Source organism: Cydia strobilella, chromosome 3 (assembly GCF_947568885.1).
Source record: "Cydia strobilella chromosome 3, ilCydStro3.1, whole genome shotgun sequence".
Lineage (NCBI taxonomy): Eukaryota > Metazoa > Arthropoda > Insecta > Lepidoptera > Tortricidae > Cydia > Cydia strobilella.
Genome location: NC_086043.1, coordinates 22,685,817 through 22,712,940, shown reverse-complemented (window position 1 = coordinate 22,712,940; position 27,124 = coordinate 22,685,817). Strand labels below are relative to the sequence as shown.

Sequence of the window (27,124 nt, the reverse complement as noted above, 5' to 3'; positions counted from 1 at the left end):
CCTATATACTTACTTTACTCTGGGTTCAACTTTCATTAGCCAGCCTCTATTAAACACGTTTATAACTGTGAACGGCTTAATGTGTGTCTCAAACAACCCACCTTTGCGTTGACATTGACAGTGACAGTTACTCCGTTGCTATGGCGGCATTTTCGTAAATTAAACTTCCACACGCTGAAATTTACCAAATTTCACCGGAAAAATGTAAAATCTTAAGCATGTACTATTCATATAGCGTTATTTCATGTACCTACGTGAGAATGTAAATTAAAGATGAAAGTTTTACACAAAAAATTCAGTGTTCGTTTGTTTTGTTTGTGATTGTTGTTATATTTGTTATTTGCACAATGTCCTCAAATAATTTAACAAAGTCTGCGTATGAAAAGGATCAAAATGATAATAATATGTGTAAGAAACATGCCTCACGTTGTGATAAAGGTAAGTTTTTGTCCTTAAAATGCTTGAAACCGTGACAAGTTTTACGTAACGTCTCCTTGATTTGATTTTAGATCACTACCGCTCTGTGTGCCCATCAAAACTGAGTAAACGTGAGCTGGAGGACTTGTATTACTCCTTACTAGAGAATAATTTGGATTTGAAACGAACTATCAATGCCCAAACTGAGAAGAACCGAATATTGTCAACCAAAGTGCAGAGAATGACGTCTCAGTCAAAAACTTATACGGGGAAGGACTGCTGTGCTGCGGCCAAAGCTGTTATTAATGAACAAAGAGCGGGGTAAGATTTAAATCATATTCTAGACTCTTCTAGTCATTCTGTTATGCCTGATTATCATGATCATATGCAATTACTCGCCATGCAGCCTGCGGTGTCAGCATGGTTGCATTTTTATCACCTGTCACTATGCCTGTCACTTTCCTACTTACCTACTTGTTAGAATGTGACAGGCATGGTGACAGGCGATAAAAATGCTACCGTGCTAAGCCCGCTGGAGAGTATGGTAGGGGACAAATTCCACTGCATACTGATGCAAACAAGAAGGCTGCCTAATCAATGGCTGTCAAATCGGCAAAGAACAGGGCTGCATGGATGTAGATATAGTGTAGGGACCAGGGATCGAATACCGGTATTTTTTGTATGGAAACGAAAACTGTATTTTTTCGTACTTTGCTAATTATTTCATTTCTAATTAATTGGGCAATCTAATAATGCGATGTTGTTACCTAAACACACAACTGAGTCCTACATTTCAAAATATATAGTTATTTCGATGTTTTCGCAAAAAAACGGTTCCGATCCCTGGTAGGGACACCCATCTAGAAACAGGCGGTTCGTCGATTGCTTGTTGCTTTCATTTAGCCCAATTCTTTGGAGTTGAAACTGTCCCAGCGACATTGCCACACCATTCTCCTCAAATCTTCTTGTTCTTCTTCTAGTACAACATCCTTTAGGTCACTCATCTAATTTATCTCTACGGAAAGCATTATATAAGTGCTTCCAAAATATAAAAATGTGCAATAAATAAATGAAGCACCGGTGGCCTAAGGGTAAGAGCGTGCGACTTGCAATCTGGAGGTGGCGGGTACAAACCCCGGCTCGTACCAATGCGTTTTTCGGAACTTATGTATGAAATATCATTTGATATTTACCGGTCGCTTGTCGGTGAAGGAAAACATCTTGAGGAAACCAAACTATATCTCAATAAGGCCTGGTTTTCCCTCTGGGTTGGAAGGTCAGATTGCAGTCGCTTTCGTAAAAAAGCTAGTGCCTATGCCAATTCTTGGGATTAGTTGCCAAGCGAAGTGATTATTGCTCCACAATCAATCATCGCAATGTTAAGCAATCATCGACTGTATAAACGTGAGTGACTCGACTTAATATGTCAGTGTCTCACGGAAGTTTTGTTATTAAAATTACCCTTCTTATTTATTGCTAATAGACAGTTTACCGTCAGCAATTTTATATTTACAGAATAGCGGACTTAACGAAAGCAAACGAAGCCTTAGCAGATAGGATCCGAAAGCTCAGCACACAGCTGTGTACGGCAAAACAGTTTCTGAAACATAATCCCAGTAACCGGAATTGCTACAAGTGTTTTGCTAATACTCATAATTCTATCAAGTGAGTATATAGAAGTTGTTTTTTACAAGCTTTAATGTAACTTCAAAAGACTTGCAAATATTTGTGCCATTTTCAACTAAAAGCGTACTTATTGTCGCTTGTCAGTAAGGCGATATTTCCATATAGATTCAATTAGAAATCTACTCTATCGACAAGCGATAATGTGGTACCTTTGAAAATATTTATTCTGGGACCATAATTTTATATCCGCAACGCAGACTTCGTCAGGTGAACACAAACTCACAATCAGCTACAGGCTTCGTCACAAAATAATACAGCAATAAAATCCGCAACAGGCTTCGTCAACTTACTTTAAAATTATATACATTAAAAAACCCTACAAACAAAACACCCCCTCAAACTCGCCGCCAGCAGACAGTGTGCCAAGCAGGGTACCTTTTGGTAGAAAACGTCACATTTATGGATAAGCTCAATCTATAAATTGTAAATACAGATTTCAATCTATAAATTGTAAATACAAATTGCCGGTCCAATCCGTTACCAATTCCAAGGATGTGTGTTCAAATCCCACGTTGGTCAGAGTTGATCATCGTTGATTTTTTCACTGTGATTGACATCTGTATTTACAATTTATAGATTGTAATAATGTGGTACGTCCCACAATAAAAAAGGAAAAATATATTTACATTTAGGTAAGCTTAATATGGCCATGTTGCCAGACTCCAAGACGAGAGGTGGACTTTTCACACAACAGCCTGGAATGGTCCAGACGGAAAGAGGAAGAGAAGACGGCCATTGGCACGATGGTCGGACGACATAATTAAAACAGTGGGGGCCAACTGGACATGGGAGGCCCAAGACCGAAGAAAGTGGCAGATTCTGGAAGAGGCCTATACCTCTTAGGAGGGTTCTGGAGTGATCATTAGATATTAGACATTTAGAAAAATTTAGATTAAGTTTCAACCCAGAAATAAAAAGGCTTTTTTATTTTATTTATTTATTTTTATAAGCTTAATATGTGTAAGTATGACTGCGGAGTAAGTATACCTAACTTCCTTCGGCCTTCATACCTGGTCCTGGGTCCGGGTCCTCTTTACACATGTGGTGTTTAGTGTTAGTTTTGTGAGTAGGTATTTGCCATCTAAATCATCCTCATTTACAATACAACTAGGTTCAAATTAAATCTTTTTCGCAAAAAATTCATTTTTGATACAAGCTTTTATTGCTGAGTGTACTTTTCTTTCCACAGGCAACTAATACTCATCGGGATAATTCTAAAAACAACAAACACAAGTTAGGTTGCGTTGTTTCATCACAGAGTTCCTATGACCACCTCTTGTCTCCATCATCAGATCAGCTTGATGGTACCATAATATTGCATTGTCACCTGACTTACTTAAATATGTATGCAAATTTTCAGCTCATTGGAAGTCAGGAAGTGGGTCAAATTTAACTTGCAAGATTTGACCCATACATAGGTACATTGCAAGTTAAATAAAAGCTTGTATAAAATCGAAAATTTTTGAATGGTGGGCCTAAAGAGGATAATACTTCTGTTTAAAAAATAGGTTCTATGGTGTGTTACCATTTAAAATTTTATTTAGATGAAAAATATAATATAATCCTTGTCGGTTTATTTACAGAATTCATTCGTCGATGTCCTTGCAAAATAAATCGTCAGCCGCTAACTTGAAGTCTGCTGCAGTATCTACTACACAAATTGAACAGTAAGTAAAAAAAAAACGGCCAAGTGCGAGTCAGACTCGCCCACCGAGGGTCCCGTACTTTTTAGTATTTGTTGTTATAGCGGCAACAGAAATACATAATCTGTGAAAATTTCAACAGTCTAGCTATCACGGTTCATGAGATACAGCCTGGTGACAGACGGACAGCGGAGTCTTAGTAATAGGGCCCCGTTTTTACCCTTTGGGTACGGAACCCTAATCAAATGGGGGTTTTTCACAAAACTTCTTTTTTGCAAAATGTTGTCTTCGGATACTGCGATACTCAATAGTTACTCATGAAATAAAACTGAAAACTGAAATCCGTTTAATAACCATAAACTCGATTTTAAACTGGTTATTAAATTATTATTTTATTGGAAAGAGGAAAGCATTTGACCACAATCGCACCTGGGGGGCTAGCTAAGATACCAATCGTTCGCGCTACGAAAACAAAAAGCTATCTGTCTCTCTATCACTCTTCCATATTAGTGCAACAGAGAGACAGATAGCGTTTCACTATCGTAACGCAAACGATTGGCATCTTGGCTAGGCCCCCTGATTCGCAGTAATAACTTATTCTAAATAATTGCTGTATTATTTCAGAGAACCGCCTTCAACAATAATTGCTGAAACGAACACATTAGAAAATGATGAGGGGCATGTTGTAAAGTAAGTATAGTCTGCATCTTCTCAAATGATTTTCCCCCAAAAAAAATTATTTGTTTTTTAGGGTTCCGTACACAAAGGGTAAAAACGGGACCCTATTACTAAGACTCCGCTGTCCGTCTGTCCGTCCGTCTGTCCGTCTGTCTGTCTGTCACCAGGCTGTATCTCGTGATCTGTGATAGCTAGACAGCTGAAATTTTCACAGATGATGTATTTCGGTTGCCGCTATAACAACAAATACTAAAAACAGAATAAAATAGAGATTTAAGTGGGGCTCCCATACAACAAACGTGATTTTTGACCGAAGTTAAGCAACGTCGGGCGGGGTCAGTACTTGGATGGGTGACCGTTTTTAAAGTTAATGGTACGGAACCCTTCGTGTGTGAGTCCGACTCGCACTTGGCCGGGTTTTTTTTAAACAAAAGCCTATGTTCCTTTTTTGTGTGCGCGTGCCCATTGTTGGTGAGCGCATGCCACTCGCTGATACACAATGGTCACGCGCTCACCAACAATGGGCACGCGCACGGTTAAAAGGAACAAAGGCTTTTGTTTAACAGATTAGGGTCTTTGGCGAAAAAATCATTTGAGAAGATGCAGACTATAAAAGTATAAAGCATTGGTTGTGTGCATGACAGAGGCGCCTGCTTGTAGGTGTATTAGGGCATACTTATTATATCCTATTAGTCTCTATTGGGTAGGTATTTGACAATTCACAGGTGTCAAATAATATGCAACTAGCATGCGACTGCTGCTAGAATTCCAGGCATCCGTAGGCGAAGGTAAGCGCTTACCATCAGGTAATGTTACTCGTAAAAAAAAAGATGATGGATATATTATGTCCAAAAAACTTATACACGGCCCTATAAAATTCAGAGCCGGTGACTGTCACATTAGGGGGTATTACTGCAATGTTCTGCCACCAGAGTGCAGCACTAGCCTTTTTAGTAAACAATAGAGTAACTTATACATACTGTACCTTTAACAGGTTTTTGAAGTTTTCAGAGATAATAAAATATGACATTGATGCATCAAGGCGGTTTGTTTACAGAGGACCTACCGGGAAACGCGAATCTCAAATTTCGCTATCTACCTCTTTATCGCTCGCATATGCAAGTGTGACAGAGATGTTAGATAACGAAATTTCGATTTTCTTGTTTCGCGATAGACCCTCAGGTTGTGGTAGTGGCGCCCCCTACGCAGAGTTTCGCGTAATATTCCCTATTGCTTGAGGTACTTTTCAAAAAGAGGAAATTTATTGGTGTTTCATTAAATAGTTTTTCTTTCTTTTTTCTAGGAAGGACTCCGAAACAGTGTGCAGCGAAAACAGATGCAGATCAATAGTGGAGCAGTTTAAACAGAAAATAGAGGACTTGGAAGAGGTAACTATTAAAATTTTAATAAAAAAAATCGTCTTTATTAACTCTTCTTTGACGACCGGTCTGGCCTAGTGGGTAGTGACCCTGCCTTCAGAAGCCGATGGTCCTGGGTTCGAATCCCGGTAAAGGCATTTATTTGTGTGATGAGCACAGATCTGTGCTCATCACAAAAATATTTGTTCCTGAGTCATGGATGTTTTCTATGTATTTAAGTATCTATATAAGTATTATATATATCGTTGTCTGAGTACCCATAACACAAGCCTTCTTGAGCTTACCGTGGGACTTATTCAATTTGTGTAAGAATGTCCGTATAATATTTGTTTATTTATTTACTAACCGACTTTCAAATTCCAAAAGGAGGAGATTGTTTTTTAATGTTTTTGCCCCGGAACTACGTCATTTTTTCAAGCGATTATTTTTATTGAAAGTAAGTAAGTAAATATACTTTTCTCAAAAATGGACGGCAAAGTCGACGTTGCCGGTTAAAAAGTAGGTCGCGAAGTGCGTAGTTTATGGTCAGTCAAAAAATTAAAAAGTTAAAAACATTGCAGTCTCGATTTCGGGACTGCAATGTTGCATACAAATTCCATTACTTGTCGAGTTCCAAACTTTTTAAAAGTTGAAGTGGCCATATCAAATGAAGGCAGAGGTTCATTAAACAGCCAAGCAGATGATCAGTACTTATTATTATAATGTTGGTACCGCGACTATTTAGGTGTCTCAAATAGGTTGGCGTATTTTCAGCAGAAAAATACACTTCTATTTTCAATAAAAAAAAATAAAAAGGCGTCAAAGCAAATATTTTTACTTTTTTCTGTGAAAATGTATACATAAGAACGTTGCTTCTGTAAAATATTTCTACTATATTTGTATATATTGCGCCATTTTTGAGAAAAGCACTATATATGACTCGGCTGGAAGGCTACTTGCTGGCTTCGGATTCAATTAAACGGACTCCCAAAGTCGTCCGTTTAAAACGAAACCTCAGCCAGCAAGAAGCTACTTCCGAGCCTCGACAATAATGTACTATTATTGCACACCATACAGTTAAAATACTCAGAAAATGAAATACAGTTAAAAGCTAGGTAGCAACAGGTGGTCTTATCGCTAAGAAGCGATCTCTTCCAGACAACCTTTCGGTAATATACTTAGGTACAGTCAAGGGCATAAATATATATACCTACATTCCAAAAGTTTCAAAAATATGTGTACGCTCTTACACCTTATACAATAAAGTCGTGTTCACATATTTTTGAGCCATTTGTCTGGATCGATATTTTTGCCTTCGACTAATAGTATTTATCTGTGTTCTTTAGTAAAATGGGAGCATATATTTTAAGTTCGCCCTTTTTTAAACCACTAACATTTATTGAGCTATACGAGTATAGCATGTTTATTAATCAAAGATTTACCACAATTATGGATAGGGAGTGAAAATTCCCTATAAAAAACCGGCCAAGTGCGAGTCGGACTCGCGCACGAAGGGTTCCGTACCATTACGGAAAAAACAGAAAAAAAATCACGTTTGTTGTATGGGAGCCCCATTTAAATATTTATATTATTCTGTTTTTAGTATTTGTTGGTATAGCGGCAACAGAAATACATCATCTGTGAAAATTTCAACTGTCTAGCTATCACGGTTCATGAGGTACAGCCTTGTGACAGACAGACAGACGGACGGACAGACGGACAGCGGAGTCTTAGTAATGGTCCCGTTTTTACCCTTTGGGTATGGAACCCTAAAAAGCTTGAAACCCCCAAAACTATGCATTTGACATTTTGAAAGACCTCCATCTACACTAGCGCCCTTAGCGGCGAAATTAAACGCGGTAGCCCTCATTGCTATGAGATACCTCGTACACTTATTATTATTACCTTTTAATTGCATTTTAAGTGCATAATTTTTTATTTTATTTTTTACCAGGAACTAGCAAAAACACATACGGAGTATTCAAGCCGCATGACACAATTAGAAAACCAGGTGTGACTGTTTTTTTTTTAAATCTATATAATATATAAATGTTTATAATTTATATATATAGTTGGCAAATCTTGTCAGTAAATAGGAACAAAAAAAAAACTATTCTCATCCTTTTCTTTTGGTTGCTAGTGTAAGACAAAGATAGTATGATTCTCTCAGTCTATGTTTGAAATGAGACAGTCCCTTGACAAACTTTAGTAGTGTGACTACTTTAAGAAACAAATCAAAAAAATATTTCATAGAAAAATTTGATTTGTTCCCTAATTGTTAGAGATGGCACGAGATTTCTACCTACTGAACTGTCAAATTTCTTTTCATTTCTCATGCTCTGAAAGAGGGTCATTGTTGTTCTAATAGAGCATTTTACGTTCGAAGTACGTTTTTTTTTTTTACGATAAGCAAGAAAATTTTGAGTTTAATTGGATTTGCCATCTTAGTAAGACTAGGCGTCTTTGACCAGCTCTAAGGGCAAGCAGTGCGCGCTTGCACCTCCTAAACGAACTCCTTACGGATTTACGTTGTAGCGAGAGAGACTGGTGCTGCCATCTATGAACAAGTTTGGGAACAAATCAAATTATTTTTTTATTAAATATTTTGATTTGTTTTTTTTAAGTAGTCACACTACTATATATAAATTAAAAACTTTAACAGATGTCATATATTATAGAAAAAGTGACGAAGCCCTCCAGTGGTAAAATATTTAATAAAAAATAAATAATTTGATTTGTTCCCAAACTTGTTTAATTGGATTTGTTATACAATTTCCATTCTGATATTTGACTCCCCATTCCATAAATAACGATATTTTTGCAAAAATTGTTAATTAAAGGTACCCTCACGAAATACTGTAGAAATTTAAACTTAGTCATGTTTAAAAAAAAACCATGCGTTTTACTTTCCTCGTATTTGAAATGAAAAGTAGAGTGTTTAACTCAGGTGAAAGGCATCATTTCAGCCTCGGACTATTGGCGCTCGAACGCAGTGAGGTGAAATACCTCGACAGGGATGAGTGCCTTTAATCCCTTGGTTAACAATCTACTATTGATAATGCGTTCCGGCTTTCGTGAATCAATCTATACAATTGATAAATCTTTCCCGTCAACCACAATAACATGCCACAAACCAGTCAAGTGGTAGACCAATAACCGGTCAATTCGAACAACGTGATAATTACTAGATACGAGAACAATACGAGATCTAATAGATACGTTATAGTTTAGTTCTCAACTAGTTATCTTTTGCAGTTCGATTCGAGAGACCAATTGTCATTTCAACATTATTGTGGCGTTTTGGGATATCCATTAGATATCCATTGGATGTCTAAGTAATATCTTAAGCAAATATTAAAGCGATCGTTCAAGAGGACATTCGGAATCGCGGAAATGTTAAATTTAACATGACTTTCTTATATATCTCGTTATCGTTTCTGTTTCCTATCTAGTGGATATCTAGTTGATATCTAAATCATTGTTCGTATTGGCCCGTAAGATTCAAATTTCATGTTTTCTATCGCTAGGTATCACAGCTGCAGTCGGCCGTGTTGCGCGCACGAAGCGAGCAGAGTTTACGCATCAAGGATTCCTTGGAAGTCGTGCGCGGAATTCGCAACGATGACGGTGGCAAGGGTAACGCATTCTTTCCTTTATGAAATGAAATTAAAATCTTTATTTCCAGGCAAATTATTGGCCCATACCTTAAAACGAGCATACATATATAAAAAATATATCTTAACCTCGTAAGGCGCACCATACAAAGTTTCCCTGTTTTTAATTTGAACCTTGTTGTATAGAAGATTAGGGTGACTTTCGTTTGTTTTAGAAAACAAAAGAAATGCTACTTAATCCAGTTAGTGTAAGGTTCAAATTATATTGAAACAGAGTGTACATCGTAATGCACATTGGGCCTTACGAGGTTAAAACTAAAAACACACAATGGGGTTGGCCGGTCGAAGTGTTTAGCAGATGGCGCCAGCATAGCTTGCCCTGTCAATCAGTAAAATTTTTTAATGCCCTGGATGCCAGCTCTTTAAGCCAAATCTCATAGAAAAAGTGGCAAGCTATGATGGCGCCATCTCTGCAAACCTTTGACAGTTGCCAACCCCATTATGACTGCGATGCAGTTCGCAACCACGCAGTGTCAGTGAGCCGGCCGCGGAACAGCGGAATAGCTGTCATCCCATACCTAAAAAAACCGGCCAAGTGCGAGTCGGACACGCTCACCGAGGGTTCCGCTTTTTAGTATTTGTTTTTATAGCGGCAACAGAAATACATCGTCTGTGAAAATTTCAACTGTCTAGCTATCACGGTTCATGAGATACAGCCTGGTGACAGACAGACAGCGGAGTCTTAGTAATAGGGTCCTGTTTTTATACTTTGGGTACGGAACCCTAAAAACTGTCAAAATATTCACGTGTTATCAAATTTTAAGCAACTGATTTATATTTGATATCAACATTATTTTACAGCGGAATTAGAAACACAATTATCAATCGAGAAGAGGAAAGTGGCTGAGTTAGAAATGCAGCTCAAGGCGGCAGAATTATCCCAACAGGTTGCCAAGACTGTAGAAAATCATCTCAGTACTACTTATCAAATGGTACGTATTTTAATTTTGCTAGCAGTATTCGTATGTGACCGAGTTAAGAGTCACTTTAGCAATTAATAATTTTATAACGCTTTTATTTTTAGATATGCCAAATCAAAAGAAACATAAACCATTGAATATTTGCCTAAATAAAAAAAAAACAGTGTTTTTGTTAGAAGAAATGTTGAATAACGTTCGAAATGTTGTGAAATCGAGATTTTAAAGAGTTGTTTTCCTCTGAACAACTAACCGTAACCATAGCAACGAATACACTAAAAACTACAAAAAAAATTATTTACCCATCAACAAAATTGTGGTATTTTCAATAAAAAGGGACCTTATTGTCGATGGCGCTTACGCCATTATTAACGATGCTTCGATATAAATACAATGCCGCGCGACGCTGTGCGGCATAAGCGCCATCATAGAGTAACTTATACTAGTAAATTTACTGCCATCTGTCGACACACTTTAAAACTAAAAATGAAGATGTATAAAAATACGATAAAATGTAGGTATTTAAATATGGATAAATGATTTTTTTTATTTGCATTAATTATTTTTATGATTTTGACCCATGTTCTTTCACTGATATGCGTTAAAATTGTTAAATAACAAACGAAACCGTCAACGCCATCTATACGACAGTAGGCCAAAGCTAGTAGCGCCCTCTGAACGAGAATCAAACTTTCTTGATTTTCGAGGCACGTTTTTTCCTTAGACTGTATCCATCTATTACGGAGTTATATCTATCTTTGGCGCCATCGACAATAAGGTCCCTTTTCATAGAAAATGCCCCAATTATTCTTTTTTTTTAGCCCGTCCCGACTACAACGTCAACTAAAACGCCGAATGAGCTAACAGTCCCCGACGACAAACTGTCCAAATCAGATGATTCTGGTTACGCCGACCATCGACAAGAAACCAACGATGATGAAAAGGTACCTGATATTAGAGAAAAACCAATTAGCCCATCAAACCCTAAAACTAAAAAATCTTACCCCTGGATTTTTAATGATTTTCCGATATACTATCAAAAAGCCACCAGAAAAAGAAGTGGTGTTATAACACGTGGTCGGGCTAATTGGGTTAATAACTAGTAAGAGTACCTACTTCAGTTTTGACACTTCGGTGAGCGTCCGAGTGACAGCTTGTGACAGCTTTTGTGTTAATCAACTTATGAAATAAAACTATGAAAACGGATTATATCGCGTATCGCGACTGGTTCACCCGTCACCCGTTGACCACGAACGCTGTAAAGAGTTCGAAACGTCGGGATGTATTATAAATTCAATATACGCGATATAATCCGTTTTCATAGTTTTATTTCATGAGTAACTATCGCGGTAACCGAAGACAATATTAATCAACTTAGTTTTAATCAGTAAGAAAACTCATTTGTGGAGTGAGCACAATAAACTTTCTTATTTATCTATGTCCAAATTTACTTTACATTTATTTTGTTCCAGAATAATAAGACCAATCTAGAGTTGATGAAAAGGATAGAGGAAATTCAAGCGCAATTAGACGCCTTACAATCAGCAAAGGTAAGTATTTTCTATCCGAACATGATTTAGATTATTGTAGTATTTTGATATTATCATTTTAACAAACCATCCGCTTAAATATCGGCTTTATATGGATAAAGATTAACATTGTGATGAAAGTTTTCCCCCGCCTATACTTGTGTATGGTGGCACTAAGAGATTGGCCTAAAATTAGAGTTTTGAATGATTCACGGTTAGTTTCACTAGACTTATATTGACCGGGGGACTTATAGTGACACCGTGAGTGTAGTGTGTTTGGACAGACCAACGAGTGTGAACGCGACCGGACCAACAAGTGTGAATGCGACCGTTGGTAACGTTGAAAGTGAACGCAGCCGACGCGCAAGAATGAGGGTAGACAGAGCGCTGTCTACACAACTTTGACACCCACCCGCTATCTTCAGTCACCCGTGAACATGATGCATGTAACTGCGTCGAAATATCGGGAGCTCACAAATAATACAAAAGGTAATCACGGTCTATATCCCGGTCAATATAAGTCTATTGGCCTAAAATATTCATTTTTTATAAAGGTTGTTCAAATCACTTTATTATAAAAGTTCTAGTGCGGTCACAGACTTTAATTGTTGATCCATTTAGGGTTCAAACTAATCAATACTAACGTCAATACTAACGTCAATACTAACGGTATGAAATGTCCAATGTAGAGTGAACCCTAAATTGCTTAACGATTTAAGTCCGTGACTGTACATTATGCAAATCTTAAAATTTATTTACTATAAACCTTACACCAGAAATACCTTAATATTGTTCTTAGACTGAAAATGATAACGCAGAACAAGAATCATCTCCCTATTCTAAATCAATTGATTACTACTACAAATCTGACGATGAACAAAAATTTAAAGATAAAAATATATCGCCAAAGCCAACACGAATATCCATTTCTGAACGTGAAGCCACAGTAATAAAATTACCAAGAGAACCTGAAAGTACAGAAGAAGTAATATTTGATAATGAAAGAAAACCTGACACAATACATAACAATGAAAAACTAAATACGATGATTGAAACGGATACACCTACTAAAGATAATGAATGTCGGTATAGAGAAATATATGTTAGGAATGATTCTAATTCAGATGAAAGTAATGAAACTCAGATAAACAATTCACCTGAACAAGTTGTTGAAAATTGCTCTGTTAAATGCGAATGCCCCGATGACAATACTGATCAAGTTGTTGAAAAAACTTGCCCCAACGATCTTGAAACAAATACCTTGACGGAAAGTAATGAGAACAAAAGTCCGGAAAAATGCTTAAGTCGTATGGTTAATAAAGAAGATCAGCTGTTGAGCTATCCAAAAGAAATTGAACAAGGGGACAACTTGCAAAAAGAGGTTGAAATTGTAAAACCAAAACCTGTCAATTATTATAATAAATCTAATACAAAAATACCACCAATAGGTGAACAGGAATCCAGTGTCAGACATTCTTCTATCGTTCGTACTCCGAAACCTTCAACGAAAAAATATGATGATAATTTCCAGCAAATACCAGGGCCTATACCTAACAATGACTCAGCAGCTAAACGAAAACTTTCTTTAACAAAGAAAAAGGCTAAACCTGTAGGGAAAAGGAAAATTGAACCGGCCAAAGATCAAAGTAAAGATGATAGAAATAAAAAAGTCAATAAAAAAGATAAGGTTTTGGGGAAACATGATCAAAAGGATGTAAACGATACACTTAAAATTGACACTAGCGCTACAATTGGGTATAACGGAACAGGGGATCTTAAAAGTCAAGAATATGAGAATGAGAAATTGCCACTGGATGTTACTCCTAAAACTAACGACATAAGGATTTATGAATATGGTAAGTGTAGGTACTTATCATAAATTATTTTAATAGAATACTTTTTCAAAACCCGACCAGTAGACAAATTTATCCAACTATTCAACTTATAGGAGGAAAAACAGTATTTCTCTACCAAACAGCTATCTCTTTATAAATCTGTAATCGTATCGTTTATCCCATTTTTGGGAATCAAACACCTATAGATCGATAACGGGCACCTTTTTTCCATAAAAACTGCAATGTTCTGCCACCAGAGTGCAGCACTAACCTTTTTAGTAAACCATAGAGTAACTTATACATACTGTACCTTTAACGGGTTTTTGACAAGTTTTCAGAGATAATAAAATATGACATTGATGCATCAAGGCGGTTTGCTTACAGAGGATCTACCGGGAAACGCGAATCCGAAAATTCGCTATCTGCCTCTTTATCGCTCGAATATGCAAGTGACAGAGATGTTAGATAAATAAATTTTCTTGTTTCGCGATAGACCCTCAGATTGTGGTAGTGGCGCCCTGGCGCCCCCTACGCAGAGTTTCGCGTAATATTCCCTATTAGAAATTTATATGGAATGGAGAAGACATGTCTAAGAAAACATCGTGATTTGAATTTGACAGGTGTAGAAAAATTTCCACGATGACAGGTCTTCGATTAATCGAATTTAAATCATCGTGAGACATACTAACTTAGCCAACTTAGCGGTTTCACTCACGTATTTGCTTTTTCATTTCTCATGCTCTAAAAGAGGGTCATTGTTGTTCTAAAAGGTGTGCAGAAAATGATAGGTGTCTGCACTAGAGCATTTTACGTTCGAAGTACGATTTTTTTTTAAGGTAAGCAATTGAAATTTGAGTTTAAATGGATTTCTTATACAATTTTCATTCTGATATTTGACTCTCCATTCCATAAATAACGATACTTTTGTCTAAATTGTTAATTGAAAGTACCCTCAAGAAATACTATAAAAATGTATACTTAGTCATGTTTTTAAAAAAACACATGCATTTTACTTTCCTCGTATTCAAAATGAAAAGTAGAGTGTTTAACTCGGGTGAAAGGCATCATTTCTGCCTCGGACTATTGGCGCTTTCACTGCGTTCGAGCGCCAAAATACCTCGGCAGAAATGAGTGCCTTTCATCCCTTGGTTAACAATCTACTATTCCCGATCACCACACAGATATCTGCCAGCACCACGTAACCTTCTGCACATGCCCCGAAAAGCCAGGTCCATCTTTCTCCCTATTGCGATCATGCAGCGGCAGTCAGATTCTCGCTACCCTGTATAATGATGGAAGGTTTAGGAGATGCAGTTGCAGTGAGAGAGCGACTCGCGATTGTAATGGTAGCATTCTTGTATAATTTTATGTACCTACATAAAACTGCCTTGACTTACAGTATTATTAAAGTACGTTTTTTGTGGGAGTATGAGTGTGTGTGTGTAGATCATTTTGAACACCTCACCCGCTTAGCTAAAGCTTAGCCAGCGAGTCGATCATAAAGAATGTTTTTTAATAACAATATTATAGCTATTAAATTCTATATCATAGTAACTTAAATTTATTTACAGGTATAAGTAAACCTTTTTATAATTTTCATCATACTTCTGCTATTTCTACTAAAAATTCTTAATTTTTATACCACGTCGGTGGCAAACGAACATACGGCCTATAAAGTAAGCGATTTCCGTAACCGATGGACTGCAACTCCAGAGTTCACACATGAGAGTTCACTCACTTTTTTTAGATAAATGTTATATCGCTGTACTTATTCGATGTTTGAAAATTTCAGGCTCCATTTTAAGAGCTCCTGTAGGCTCATCGACACCCAAAGCAGAAAGGGTTCCTATTCCCATATCACCACACACTTATACTATAGATTCTGAAAAGTCCAGAGCCAATAGTCCTGCGAACACGGAACATGAAATATCAGTGATGACTGACTTACCTTCCGAGAACGATGGTAAGTACATAAATTAAAGATATATACATTATTGCAAAAGCCGGGAAAAATCCCTTCTCCCTTTTCTCGCCGAGGTATAGTTGAAATTTTCGGGGATGATTTTTTCGGCTCATACCCTAATGTATTAAACAAAAGGCGTTGTTTCTTTTATGCGCAGTAGCAGCTACTAAAATTGTCACGAGAGAGAAAGTTCATCTTAAAAAAACTCAACTATACGTGTAGTGTTTTTCTAAACCAAATCGTTACATTTGACAATTTTGAAGATGGTAATAACTGTGGTGTGTAGGTACAACAACACATTAAATCTAATAGGGGATATTACTGCAATGTTCTGCCACCAGAGTGCAGGACTAGCCTTTTTAGTAAACAATAGAGTAACTTATACATACTGTACCTTTAACAGGTTTTTGACAAGTTTTCAGAGATAATAAAATATGACATTGATGCATCAAGACGGTTTACTTACAGAGGACCTACCGGGAAACGCGAATCCGAAAATTCGCTATCTGCCACTTTATCGCTCGAATCTGCAAGAGTGACAGAGATGTTAGATAAAGAAATTTTCTTGTTTCACGATAGACCCTCAGATTGTGGTAGTGGCGCCCTGGTGCACCCTACGCAGAGTTTTGCGTAATATTCCCTATTAACTTCAAAAATTTCGTCATATCGACCAGTGCTAATTTGTGATTAACCATGGTTTTATCCCTTGCAGACCAGTATGAAAGACTGTCTCCTGGCGAGCATAGAACTATAGCTACAAGCACAGATACATATTCACCATGTCAAGGATACACACTCAGCGAAGGCGAAGTCCCCGCCAGTAAGTAACCTGATGACAGACTGTCTTCCGGCGTAGATTTATAGCTACCAGCACTGACACAAATATATTCACCTCATCTAGAATACACACTCAGCGAAGGCGAAGTCCCCGCCAGTAAGTAACCTGATGACAGACTGTCTTCCGGCGTAGATTTATAGCTACTAGAACGACACATATTCACCTCATCAAGAATACACACTCAGCGAAGGCGAAGTCCCCGCCAGTAAGTAACCTGATGACAGACTGTCTTCCGGCGTAGAACTATAGCTACCAGCACAGATACATATTCACCACGTGGGTACACACTCAGCGAAGACGAAGTCCCCGCCAGTAAGTAACCTGATGACAGACTGTCTTCCGGCGTAGAACTATAGCTACCAGAACAGATACATATTCACCACGTGGGTACACACTCAGCGAAGGCGAAGTCCCCGCCAGTAAGTAACCTGATGACAGACTGTCTTCCGGCGTAGAACTATAGCTACCAGCACAGATACATATTCACCACGTGGGTACACACTCAGCGAAGGCGAAGTCCCCGCCAGTAAGTAACCTGATGACAGACTGTCTCCCGGCGTAGAATTATAGCTACCAGCACGACACATATTCACCTCATCAAGAATGCACACTCAGCGAAGGCGAAGTCCCCGCCAGTAAGTAACCTGATGACAGGCTGTCTTCCGGCGTAGATTTATAGCTACCAGCACTGACACATATTCACCTCATCAAGAACACACACTCAGCGAAGGCGAAGTCCCCGCCAGTAAGTAACCTGATGACAGACTGTCTTCCGGCGTAGATTTATAGCTACTAGAACGACACATATTCACCTCATCAAGAATACACACTCAGCGAAGGCGAAGTCCCCGTCAGTAAGTAACCTGATGACAGACTGTCTTCCGGCGTAAAACTATAGCTACCAGCACATATACATATTCACCACGTGGGTACACACTCAGCGAAGGCGAAGTCCCCGCCAGTAAGTAACCTGATGACAGACTGTCTTCCGGCGTAGATTTATAGCTACCAGCACTGACACAAATATATTCATCTCATCAAGAATATACACTCAGCGAAGGCGAAGTCCCCGCCAGTAAATAACCCTATTGCCAAATCCGGTCTTTTAAACTTATACAGGGTGGCTAAAAAATAAGTGCCTAGTAGGGAGGTTATGGGATTATACTGAGCAACTTTTACTATGGGACCAACCACGAAATCGCGAAACAAAATTTGGCTGTTTCATACATTTTGGCTGGTCCATTTTCTATGGGAGGGTAATTTTTTTTTCGCGATTTCGTGGTTGGTCCCATAGTAAAAGTTGCTCAGTATAATACCAAAACCTCCCCGGTAACGGGAATGCAGTTATTTTTTAGCCATCGTGTATAATTCGGCTTATTCAGAATGATTAAGTTGTTTATTTTTGTTTCTTTTTCAGATCTAGAACGCAGGACATCCAAGTCCTTAGGAGAGGTCCGAAGAAACGACTACGCGAAAGACTCTTCATTTGGGTAAGACGATAGTTCTTAATATGGTACAATCGAAGTGTCTTTTTGTATGGTTTTCATAGAAAAATTATCCCTTTTGAAAAGACTTCTTTCCTCCCTCAATACCAACCCCATATTATGATGATTTGGTCAAATAAAAACCTCTTTCATTAAGACAAAAATAGATAACACCTTCTGTTATCGGTTGATACACTAATTTAAATTCTTGTAAATTTCTCTTCCCTTCTTAAACTAGGACTATGATACAAATGTGTCAATCAGATCTGTCTGCTGCGGACACATAGTTTTGTACCCATTTAATATAGTAAGTATCGTATGCCCCTTATAAATATCATATCATCATATCATATCATTTATTCCATTGTAATCATGTTCATTTGTACATACTGGTCTTACATATTGGTCAAGTAGGTACATGATACCCTGCTAGGGTGTACAATATTGGATCTTAAACTACTTATTTTGAACTTATACCTAGTTTTAATTTCTTATATAAACTTTAAAAAAAAAAAAAAACTAATTCATGCGTTAATCATTATGTTTGTGCAGCGAGCAAAGAACTCCAACGCAGAAAATGGAGGCGACGTTACAGGTGATCTCTCAGGAGTTGGCTCGCTGTCGATCGCTGCTGCAGACCCAAAGGCCGCGGGAGGTGACGTGAATAAAGATAAATTGTTACGCCAAGTAGCTTAAATTAATGGGTCGTTTCAGAGCCAGTCATTAAAATTAGTTCACCTACTTTAGATAATATTGTCTTCGGTTACCGCGATAGTTACTCATGAAATAAAACTATGAAAATGGATTATATCGCGTATATTGAATTTATACTACATCTCGACGTTTCGAACCCTTTACAGCGTTCGGGTCAACGGGTGACAGAAGAAAAGCTACAATTTGCAAAAATACCCACATACAAAATAATGAACCATCATAAACTATAAACTAAGGCTGTTTGTACATGCAAAATCGGTTCATAAGTTTAGTTTACAATACAACTATTTTTCAAGTAAAAGATACGCGACAAAGCTAGTGCGATAGTTGTATTGTATATACGCGATACAATCCGTTTTCATAGGTTTCATAGGTTTAGATGTTAGATTTGTGAATAATCGTATTCGTAAGTTGGGTGTTGCGATGTTGAGTATAATAAGTATTTTTATTTCAGTTGAGTTTTAGTTGTCATTGAGATTTTAATACCTATACCTATGTTTATTACACTGTTAAATATTGTTTTTCTTTATTTAGTATTGCACTAAACCGTTGATAATAATCATAGTATTTTCATTTTCGTGCAGTTATAACATGTATAGATTTATTAATCATTGATTGTGATGTACTTCCGAGCCCTAATAAATTGCTCCACGAAATATTGGGTTTTATTCCTACGAGTATTACCGCGTTGTACCTTGAATTGATTTTCGTAAGTCCACGTCCAGTATTTGTAGTGTCCAGTAATTGGGTGCCCTTGACACGAAGTAGGGACAAGGTCACACAATTATTAACTTTTCTTCATTGGAAGTAAGGTGTAAATTATAAACTGAATTACGATATCACAATTATCGGGTCTATCGCGAATTTATTTTGTTACCTTTATTCACCGACGTTTCACAGGTTTCACTGGTCGTGGTATGTGTAGTGGGTGGTTTAAAAATGTTGTCTACCCTAAAAATGTTCATACACTTTTCGTCGGGTAGTCAGACAAATCCCTGTTTTGACATTTTGCTGGGACGTCAGTTAGCTGCGACCACGACCAGTGAAACCTGTGTCGAAACGTCGATAAATAAAGGTAACAAAATAAATTCGCGATAGACCCGATAAATGTGATTTAATATGTGTTCAAAGCGCGAAGGTTTTAAATTGAAATACGATAATAATATACACTATAGAAAAAGTGACCAAGTCCACCGGTGGCCGAGACGGGAATCGAACCTGCGTTTTCAGCTTACGCGGTAAACGTCCTGACCACTAGACCACCCGGCCACGGAATACACCAGATAATTTAGGACGGGTACCGCCGTGGCCGGGTGGTACATATGGAAATGCGGCAATTTTTTTTTTCTATAGCAGAAGCAGAAGGCTGTCACAGTCGACCCCATCTCCTTAGTGCTCCGGAAAACTGAGGGAAAGTCCCATTTTGACGGCACAGTGACGCCATTTTGCTTATTTACGATGCATGTTGTGACTGTCGTGCTTTCTGATGAGGTAAGTGTAGAAGGTAGCTTATTATCAAATGCCTTTTTGCTTTTGCCTTTTCCCCAAGTGAAAAGTTTTGCTGGTCTGTCATTCTGACCTACACCGATGAATAGCTGCCAGACATCAGATCGTGCCAGTCGATGATTGCTCGACATGTTTCGCTCTATAACGAGGATCATTTTCATAGAGCGCTCGCGTTGGTGGCCCGATGCAGACTGCGGGCTGCAGCCCTCCGCGACCAATGGGGTTGGCCGGTCGAAATAATAAGCAGATGGCGCCAGCATATTAGCTTGCCCAGTCAATCCTTAGAATTGTGACAATTTGTTATTTTTTTAATGTCTTGGACGCCAGCCCTTTAAGCCAAATCTCATAGAAAAAGGGGCAAGCTATGATGGCGTCATCTCTGCAAACCTTTGACAGTTGCCAACCCCATTACTCGGCGCGGCCGACGGCGGCGGCAGAGGAAACGAGAAACTACCCTCGTTTTCAGCATTATTGTCAAATGATGGGTTGCACAAAAGCACTGACATCAAGCTTATCTGATGACGGAGACAGGACGTGGCCATGTGAATTTTGTGATAAAACAACGCTAATTGTGATTGGGGTTGTTAGAATTATCTCGATGAGTATTAGTCAGCGATAATTTTTTTACCAAAAATTAAATATTTGCCCAAAACTTTTTTGTCTTTATAGGCGATTGTGAGATCTCGCTACACTAACTTGGTTCTTAAATGGCGCTTTGAGCACAAAACCACCATGACGCCTTTGAGCAAAGGCCGCGTCACCTACTTCGACTTTTCCACGCAATATGAGTTGCAGATGACTAAGGAAATGGAAGAATACTTGAAAAATGTATGTAAAATAATAGTGCTAAAGTTTATTTTTTAGCGCCACGGCTCGGAAATATGGCAATAGATATTCTGAGTCTTGACTAGGTCACAGAATAAATAATAGTACTAGGTATAAGTAGTAGACCCAAACCAAACCCCAGGTAGCAAAGTGACGTCAGCGACGTCAAAATGACGTAATAATGTCGTCTTTATGACGTAACGGACGTCATAATGACGTATAAATGCTACCTGGGACGGACGACCGGGGTCGTAAAACTTCTCATTCACGCTCGCATGGTCGAAAGTAGAATGAGAGAGATAGATATGATCCCAGTCGTCCGTTTGTTTTGGGTCTACTATAGGTACAGAAGATTCACTCTCTAACAATACGCGTCTATTACGACAGATATGACCGCTAGGTGGCGCAAACGCGAACAGGCGTCCGTTCCGTAGCGGTGCGCGGCAACTACTACGGCTAGACACTAAAATTGGTGTGGGCCGCATGTACTTGTGGCGACGCGACGAAATCGCGGAGTGAGCCACGCCTGACTAGGTATATAGCGCATCGTTGTACCCCTAAACCAACAGTCTAACAATGTTTTATTTGTCCCGTTTTTACCCTTTGGGTACGGAACCCTTATAAAATAAATCATACATAATACCTACTTGTCATTCAGGAAGACGTGCCGATACTGATTTGCGAGATGGACAGCGCTAAGGAGCCGTTTGCCACATGCGCGTTGCCGCTGCGACAAGTGCTGCTGAACGTCAACAGGAGGGTTGACATGTCTTTACCGTTAGTAAGTATTTATCCATTGCAATGCCTGTATCAATATAATATTCTAAGTATTATTGGTTGTCAATACTAATGGTATGAAATGTACCCTGTGAATCTAATACACTGTATCTATAGACAGATAACTGCAGATACACAGTTTATTGGATTCACAGGGTACAAAAATGTCCAATGTTAAGTGAACCCTAAATGGCATAACCATTAAAGTCCGGGACTGTACTCTAGCTCTACTTACAGTACAGTAGAAACATCGCAGTTAATCTTTTCTGACTGTCTTAACGAAGTAGTATACAAATACGAGAGTGCTTTTCCTTTTCTTTATACTACGTCGGTGGCAAACAAGCATACGGCCCGCCTGATGTTAAGCAGTTTCCGTAGCCTATGTACGCTTGCAACTCCAGAGGAGTTACATGCGCGTTGCCGACCCTAACACTCCGCACCCTCGTTGAGCTCTGGCAACCTTACTCACCGGCAGGAACACAACACTATGAGTAGGGTCTAGTGTTATTTGACTGCGGTTTTGCTGTAAGGTGGAGGTACTTCCTTGGGCTCTGCTCTAGATCTGGAATGACATCCGCTGTGCTGTGCCCTACCACAGAAAGCGATGACATTCACAGTGCCCATACCTCTCTTTTGTACGTAGTTTAAGGACATACCCGGGTCCTATGGCAGTCTTTCCAACCAAACATTTTATACGCCGATCTTACCCACATTGACTATTTGAGTTTCGATTGGTGTTTTCTATTAACGAGTGTTTTTGGCTGGGCCCCCTAAGATGCGACAAGTTCTACATTTTAATTAATAACGCTCAACCTCCATTCGCCGAGTCACACAGCGTCTTACGTAAGTGAACAACTCGCGAACGCGAAGCGAAGCGGCGCGGCGGGCACACGGCGTTCGCGTTCGCAACGAGATCGCCCACGTAGGACACTTCTATAGGTATCAAAGGATTGATTCACCCCGCGCCGCGTGTTGTTCGCCTACGTAGTACGCTGCGTAAAGCTTGTGAAGTACAATCACGTAAGCACCTCTCTAACTCGCTTAAAAATAAATGATCCGCATGTTACTTGTATACTTGGGTACATAATACAATATTTATTTATATATGTATGTATGTATGTATGTATGCATGTTTGTATATATATAGGTATATATTGTTATTATTCTTATATGTGTAAGTGTATAAACAAAATATATATTGTTTAGAATAATTTGATTTGTGTTTCATATTTCCTCTCGCTTTCTACAATCCTGCACTAACTACACGTTTCTGTTTGACCCAATGGTTGACTGGTAGAGAATGCCTTAAGGCATTAAGACCGCCTTTTGTACAATTTTATATCGTGCAATAAAGTTTAAAAAAAAAACAGTATTTTCTTTTATCCAGAGAACCGGTCCACATCTGAAGGAGAATCCAACCGTTTTACAAGCTAACGAAGATTTTGGTGTGCTAGACGTGTGGTGCACGCTGCTTTGTAAATAGATACAACTAGCTTCCAGTTAAACTATCGATCAGGTAATTATTATGATTACATAAGCAATGGAATACATTCCGTCGTGGCCAGATACAAACCTTTTAATACAAAAAACAGTATCACCGACATTCGCCGCATCTTTGAATATTGCCCAGTAAATAATTTCCCGCTATAAAAAAACGCGAATCGCAGTCCGTGACGTAGCGGAGAAGCTCCAAGAATGTCGCCTCCGGTTGTTCGACCGTTTGTCACAGGCCAGCTGACTACGTAGGAAACATAAAATATACCTTAACCTAGCCCTTGACGGTCCCCGACCCCAGGGCAGACCAAAAAAGCGATGGCTCGATGTCTCGAAAGCGGACTCTAGCAAAGGCCGGAATAACGCCAGGTAGAAGAAGGTTATCACCATAGAATAACTTATACTAGAGCGGTACTGTCATAGTAAATTTTGTAACCCCAGTAAATTCACTGCCATCTGTCGACACACTTTAAAACTAAAAATAAATATTTATAAAAATACGATAAAATGTATTTAAATATGGATAAATGATTTTTTTATTTGCATTAATTATTTTTATGATTTTGACCCATGTTCTTTCACTGATATGCGTTAAAATTGTTAAATAACAAACGAAACCGTCAACGCCATCTATACGACAGTAAGCCAAAGCTAGTAGCGCCCTCTGAACGAGAATCAAATTTTCTTGATTTTCGAGGCACGTTTTTTCCTTAGACTGTATCCATCTATTACGGAGTTATATTTATCTTTGTTATCACTAACAGTTTTGACTGACTGAAATATAATTCTATATGTCAACAATTTTTGCTGCATTACTTCTTCTTCGGCATTACTTCTTGTCCCGGTATGTCTTTCGGTACTGTTAGAGATATAGTGGAGTGTGCTGGTCATTCAAAAAATTTCAGTCTTCAATATTTAAATTTGAAGTTTTGTTTTAATTTTATGCCTATTTTAAACTAGGACACTTAATCTGCCCTACCCTGTATTTAGGGGTGGTTCGATGTATATTATGCATTTGAATAATACTTAATGTGAATAAAATTTATTAGTGTAGAATTTCAAATGCAATATTTTATATCAAATATACCTTACAAGATAATGAACACAAAACAAACCAAAACTTAATTATTTCGTGCAAAAATATGTCACAATATTTTAACTAAAATTAAATAAATATTACTAATACTCTGAAAGTACTCCGCCTCATATAATATTACTTAAAAAATATGCTTATAATTTATATGAAGATCACTACCGAGGTGAGCATGAAATATAATAGAAATATTAAAAATAATTAATAAATAAAATTATTATTTGCTATACTTTGATGGTCGTGCATTTAAGTCCGTTTTCCAACAACCTATTGTACTATTTTTCTGATATATTGCAAGATACGAAATGTAATTGCCGGATACTTTCCATGGGGCAGGTTGTTTAAGAATCATACCATTATAATCTATATCCTTCACAAAATAATTCCCTTTCTTGAGATTGCATGCAATAACGGGAACACCGAAAAGTTGAAACATCATTTTGAAAAATGGGTTTGTACAAGTCAACTTGCTCAGTGCTGCTTTCCATTCGATACCCGTGGCTGTTTTCTTGCCCACCCGAACTGATGCTTCCATATCCACCATTGATAAGTCTTTCTCCAGTGTCAAATTGATTTGTAACCGATTATTATATACACCTTTGTATATAGTGAAATCAAGATGATAGGGTATTTCTTTGGCATAAGGAAAGGCTGGATTTTTGCAGTTCTCTATACTGACGAGGTTGGCTTGATATTTTTCTTTACAGGAACAATATAAAATATTTAAATATATTAAGATTAACAAAAATTTCATTGTATCTACACGTATTTAAAGCAAAAACAAACGAATTTTATTACAAGCCCTCTTTCCGACCAACGAATAATTATTGTTAGTAACTTATGTAAGTATACTTCCATTTTTCACCAAATTGCCTGAATAATATTACGATAATGTATTTAAAATTGTCCCTAATCGATAAACTTATCTGTCATAGTAATATTTAGCATTAAGCCCACAACTATGAACCCGTTGTTTATTTTTAGGGTTCCGTACCCAAAGTCAGGCAGAGTCTTAGTAATAGGGACACACGGGACCCTATTACTAAGACTGCTGTCCATCTGTCTATCTGTCACCAGGCTGTATCTCATGATCCGTGATAGCTAGACAGTTGAAATTTTCACAGATGATGTATTTCTGTTGCCGCTTTTGCCGCTACAACAACAAATACTAAAAACCGGCCAAGTGCGGGTCGGACTCACGCACGGAGGATTCCGCACTTTTTAGTATTTGTTGTTATCGGCAACAGAAATACATCATCTGTGAAAATTTCAAATGTCTAGCTATCACGGTTCATGAGATACAGCCTGGTGACAGACAGACGGACAGACGGTTTATTTATTTAATCGTATGGCGGAGTCTTAGTAATAGGGTCCCGTTTTTACCCTTTGGGTACGATCACAGGTACGATCGACGAAATCAATTTTCGGTATTCCGATATGTAACCTTCTTAAATCTTAATATTGAACTTGGCTCTCATTTTACATTTATGTTTTTGTAGGGCTATCATTGGTTTTTTTACAGAAATTACTAGTATTCATCATGAAAGCAGTTTTGGCCAAGCTAAAAAGGAGACCCCAAAATTTTCAGTTTACAGATTGTTTCCTTTGATTACGCCTAATAGTCCACCTCCAAGCCAAATATCAAGTTTCTAGGTCATCTAGAAGTGGGTTAGGTTTTTGATCTATAAGTCAGTCACAAAAATGCCGGTTTATAAACGTTAATTTATCAATAACTGTTTGAACTACGTATATGAAATTTTGTATCCTAGTCTTGCTAAGGAGCTTGAATAAATGTGCTAAATTTCATGTGTAGGTTAAATAAGGTTTCAAGTTGTGAAGGTTCAAAATTAGCTCGAAATGGTTCATGTAATAAGTATCGTGGGTAACGGTTGCTGCGCCGCCAGTTCCTTTTTCGTTTAACTTGGCTGGACACGCTACCGCCTGTCTAAATGAAAATCAACATCAGGTTCATAGTTGTAGGCTGAATGCTAAATATGACTATAAGTTCATCGATTAGGGACAATTTTAAATGCATTAGTTAAGTATCGTCATGTTATTTAGGCAATTAAGTTACAAACAATAATTATTCGTTGGTCGGAAAGAGGGCTTGTAATACAATTCGTTTGTGTTTGCTTCAAATACGAGTACATACAATGAAATTTTTGTTAATCTTAATATATTCAAATATTTTATATTGTTCCTGTAAAAAAAAATATCAAGCCAACCTCGTCAGTATAGAGAAGTGCAAAAATCCAGACTTTCCTTATGCCAAAGATAATATACCCTATTATCTTGATTGCTCAGTATACCAAGGTGTATATAATAACCGTTTACAAATCAATTTGACAGTGGAGAAAGACTTATCACTGGCGGATATGGAAGCATCAGCTCGGGTGGGCAAGAAAACAGCCACGGGTATCGAATGGAAAGCAAAAGTGAGCAAGTTGACTTGTACAAACCCTCTTTTCAAAATAATGTTTCAACTTTTCGGTGTTCCCGTTATTGCATGCAATCTCAAGAAAGGGAATTATTTTGTGAAGGATATAGATTACAATGGCATGATGCTTAAACAACCTCTCCCGTGGAAAGCATACGGCGACTACATTACGTATTTTGCAGTATATCGGAAAAATAGTACAATAGGTTGCTGGAAAACGGACTTAAATGTACTACCATCAAAGTATAGCAAATAA

At 38.0% G+C, this 27,124-nt stretch overlaps 1 protein-coding gene across 1 annotated transcript; it reads left to right on the top strand.

Moving 5' to 3' along the window:
• The first annotated feature begins 11 nt into the window (after positions 1-11).
• LOC134756133 (uncharacterized) lies at positions 12-23,354 on the top strand. Its single transcript, XM_063692955.1, has 21 exons — positions 12-438; positions 510-738; positions 1,933-2,082; positions 3,687-3,770; positions 4,371-4,436; positions 5,728-5,812; positions 7,737-7,793; positions 9,310-9,418; positions 10,258-10,388; positions 11,195-11,317; positions 11,846-11,923; positions 12,702-13,758; positions 14,919-15,077; positions 15,530-15,700; positions 16,413-16,520; positions 17,956-18,028; positions 18,575-18,677; positions 20,093-20,227; positions 20,912-21,070; positions 21,726-21,848; positions 23,232-23,354. The coding sequence occupies exons 1-21, from the start codon at positions 348-350 to the stop codon at positions 23,325-23,327; spliced, it is 3,387 nt and encodes a 1,128-aa protein (XP_063549025.1). The 5' UTR covers positions 12-347; the 3' UTR covers positions 23,328-23,354.
• The last annotated feature ends 3,770 nt before the right edge of the window (positions 23,355-27,124 follow it).

Excerpts from the sequence above, each read along its gene's own strand:
- LOC134756133 (XM_063692955.1), top strand. The coding sequence starts at position 348 with ATGTCCTCAAATAATTTAACAAAGTCTGCGTATGAAAAGGATCAAAAT. Across the intron at positions 15,078-15,529 it reads TGAGAGAGCGACTCGCGATT|GCTCCATTTTAAGAGCTCCT; the intron begins GTAATGGTAGCA and ends TGAAAATTTCAG. Across the intron at positions 15,701-16,412 it reads CTTACCTTCCGAGAACGATG|ACCAGTATGAAAGACTGTCT; the intron begins GTAAGTACATAA and ends TATCCCTTGCAG.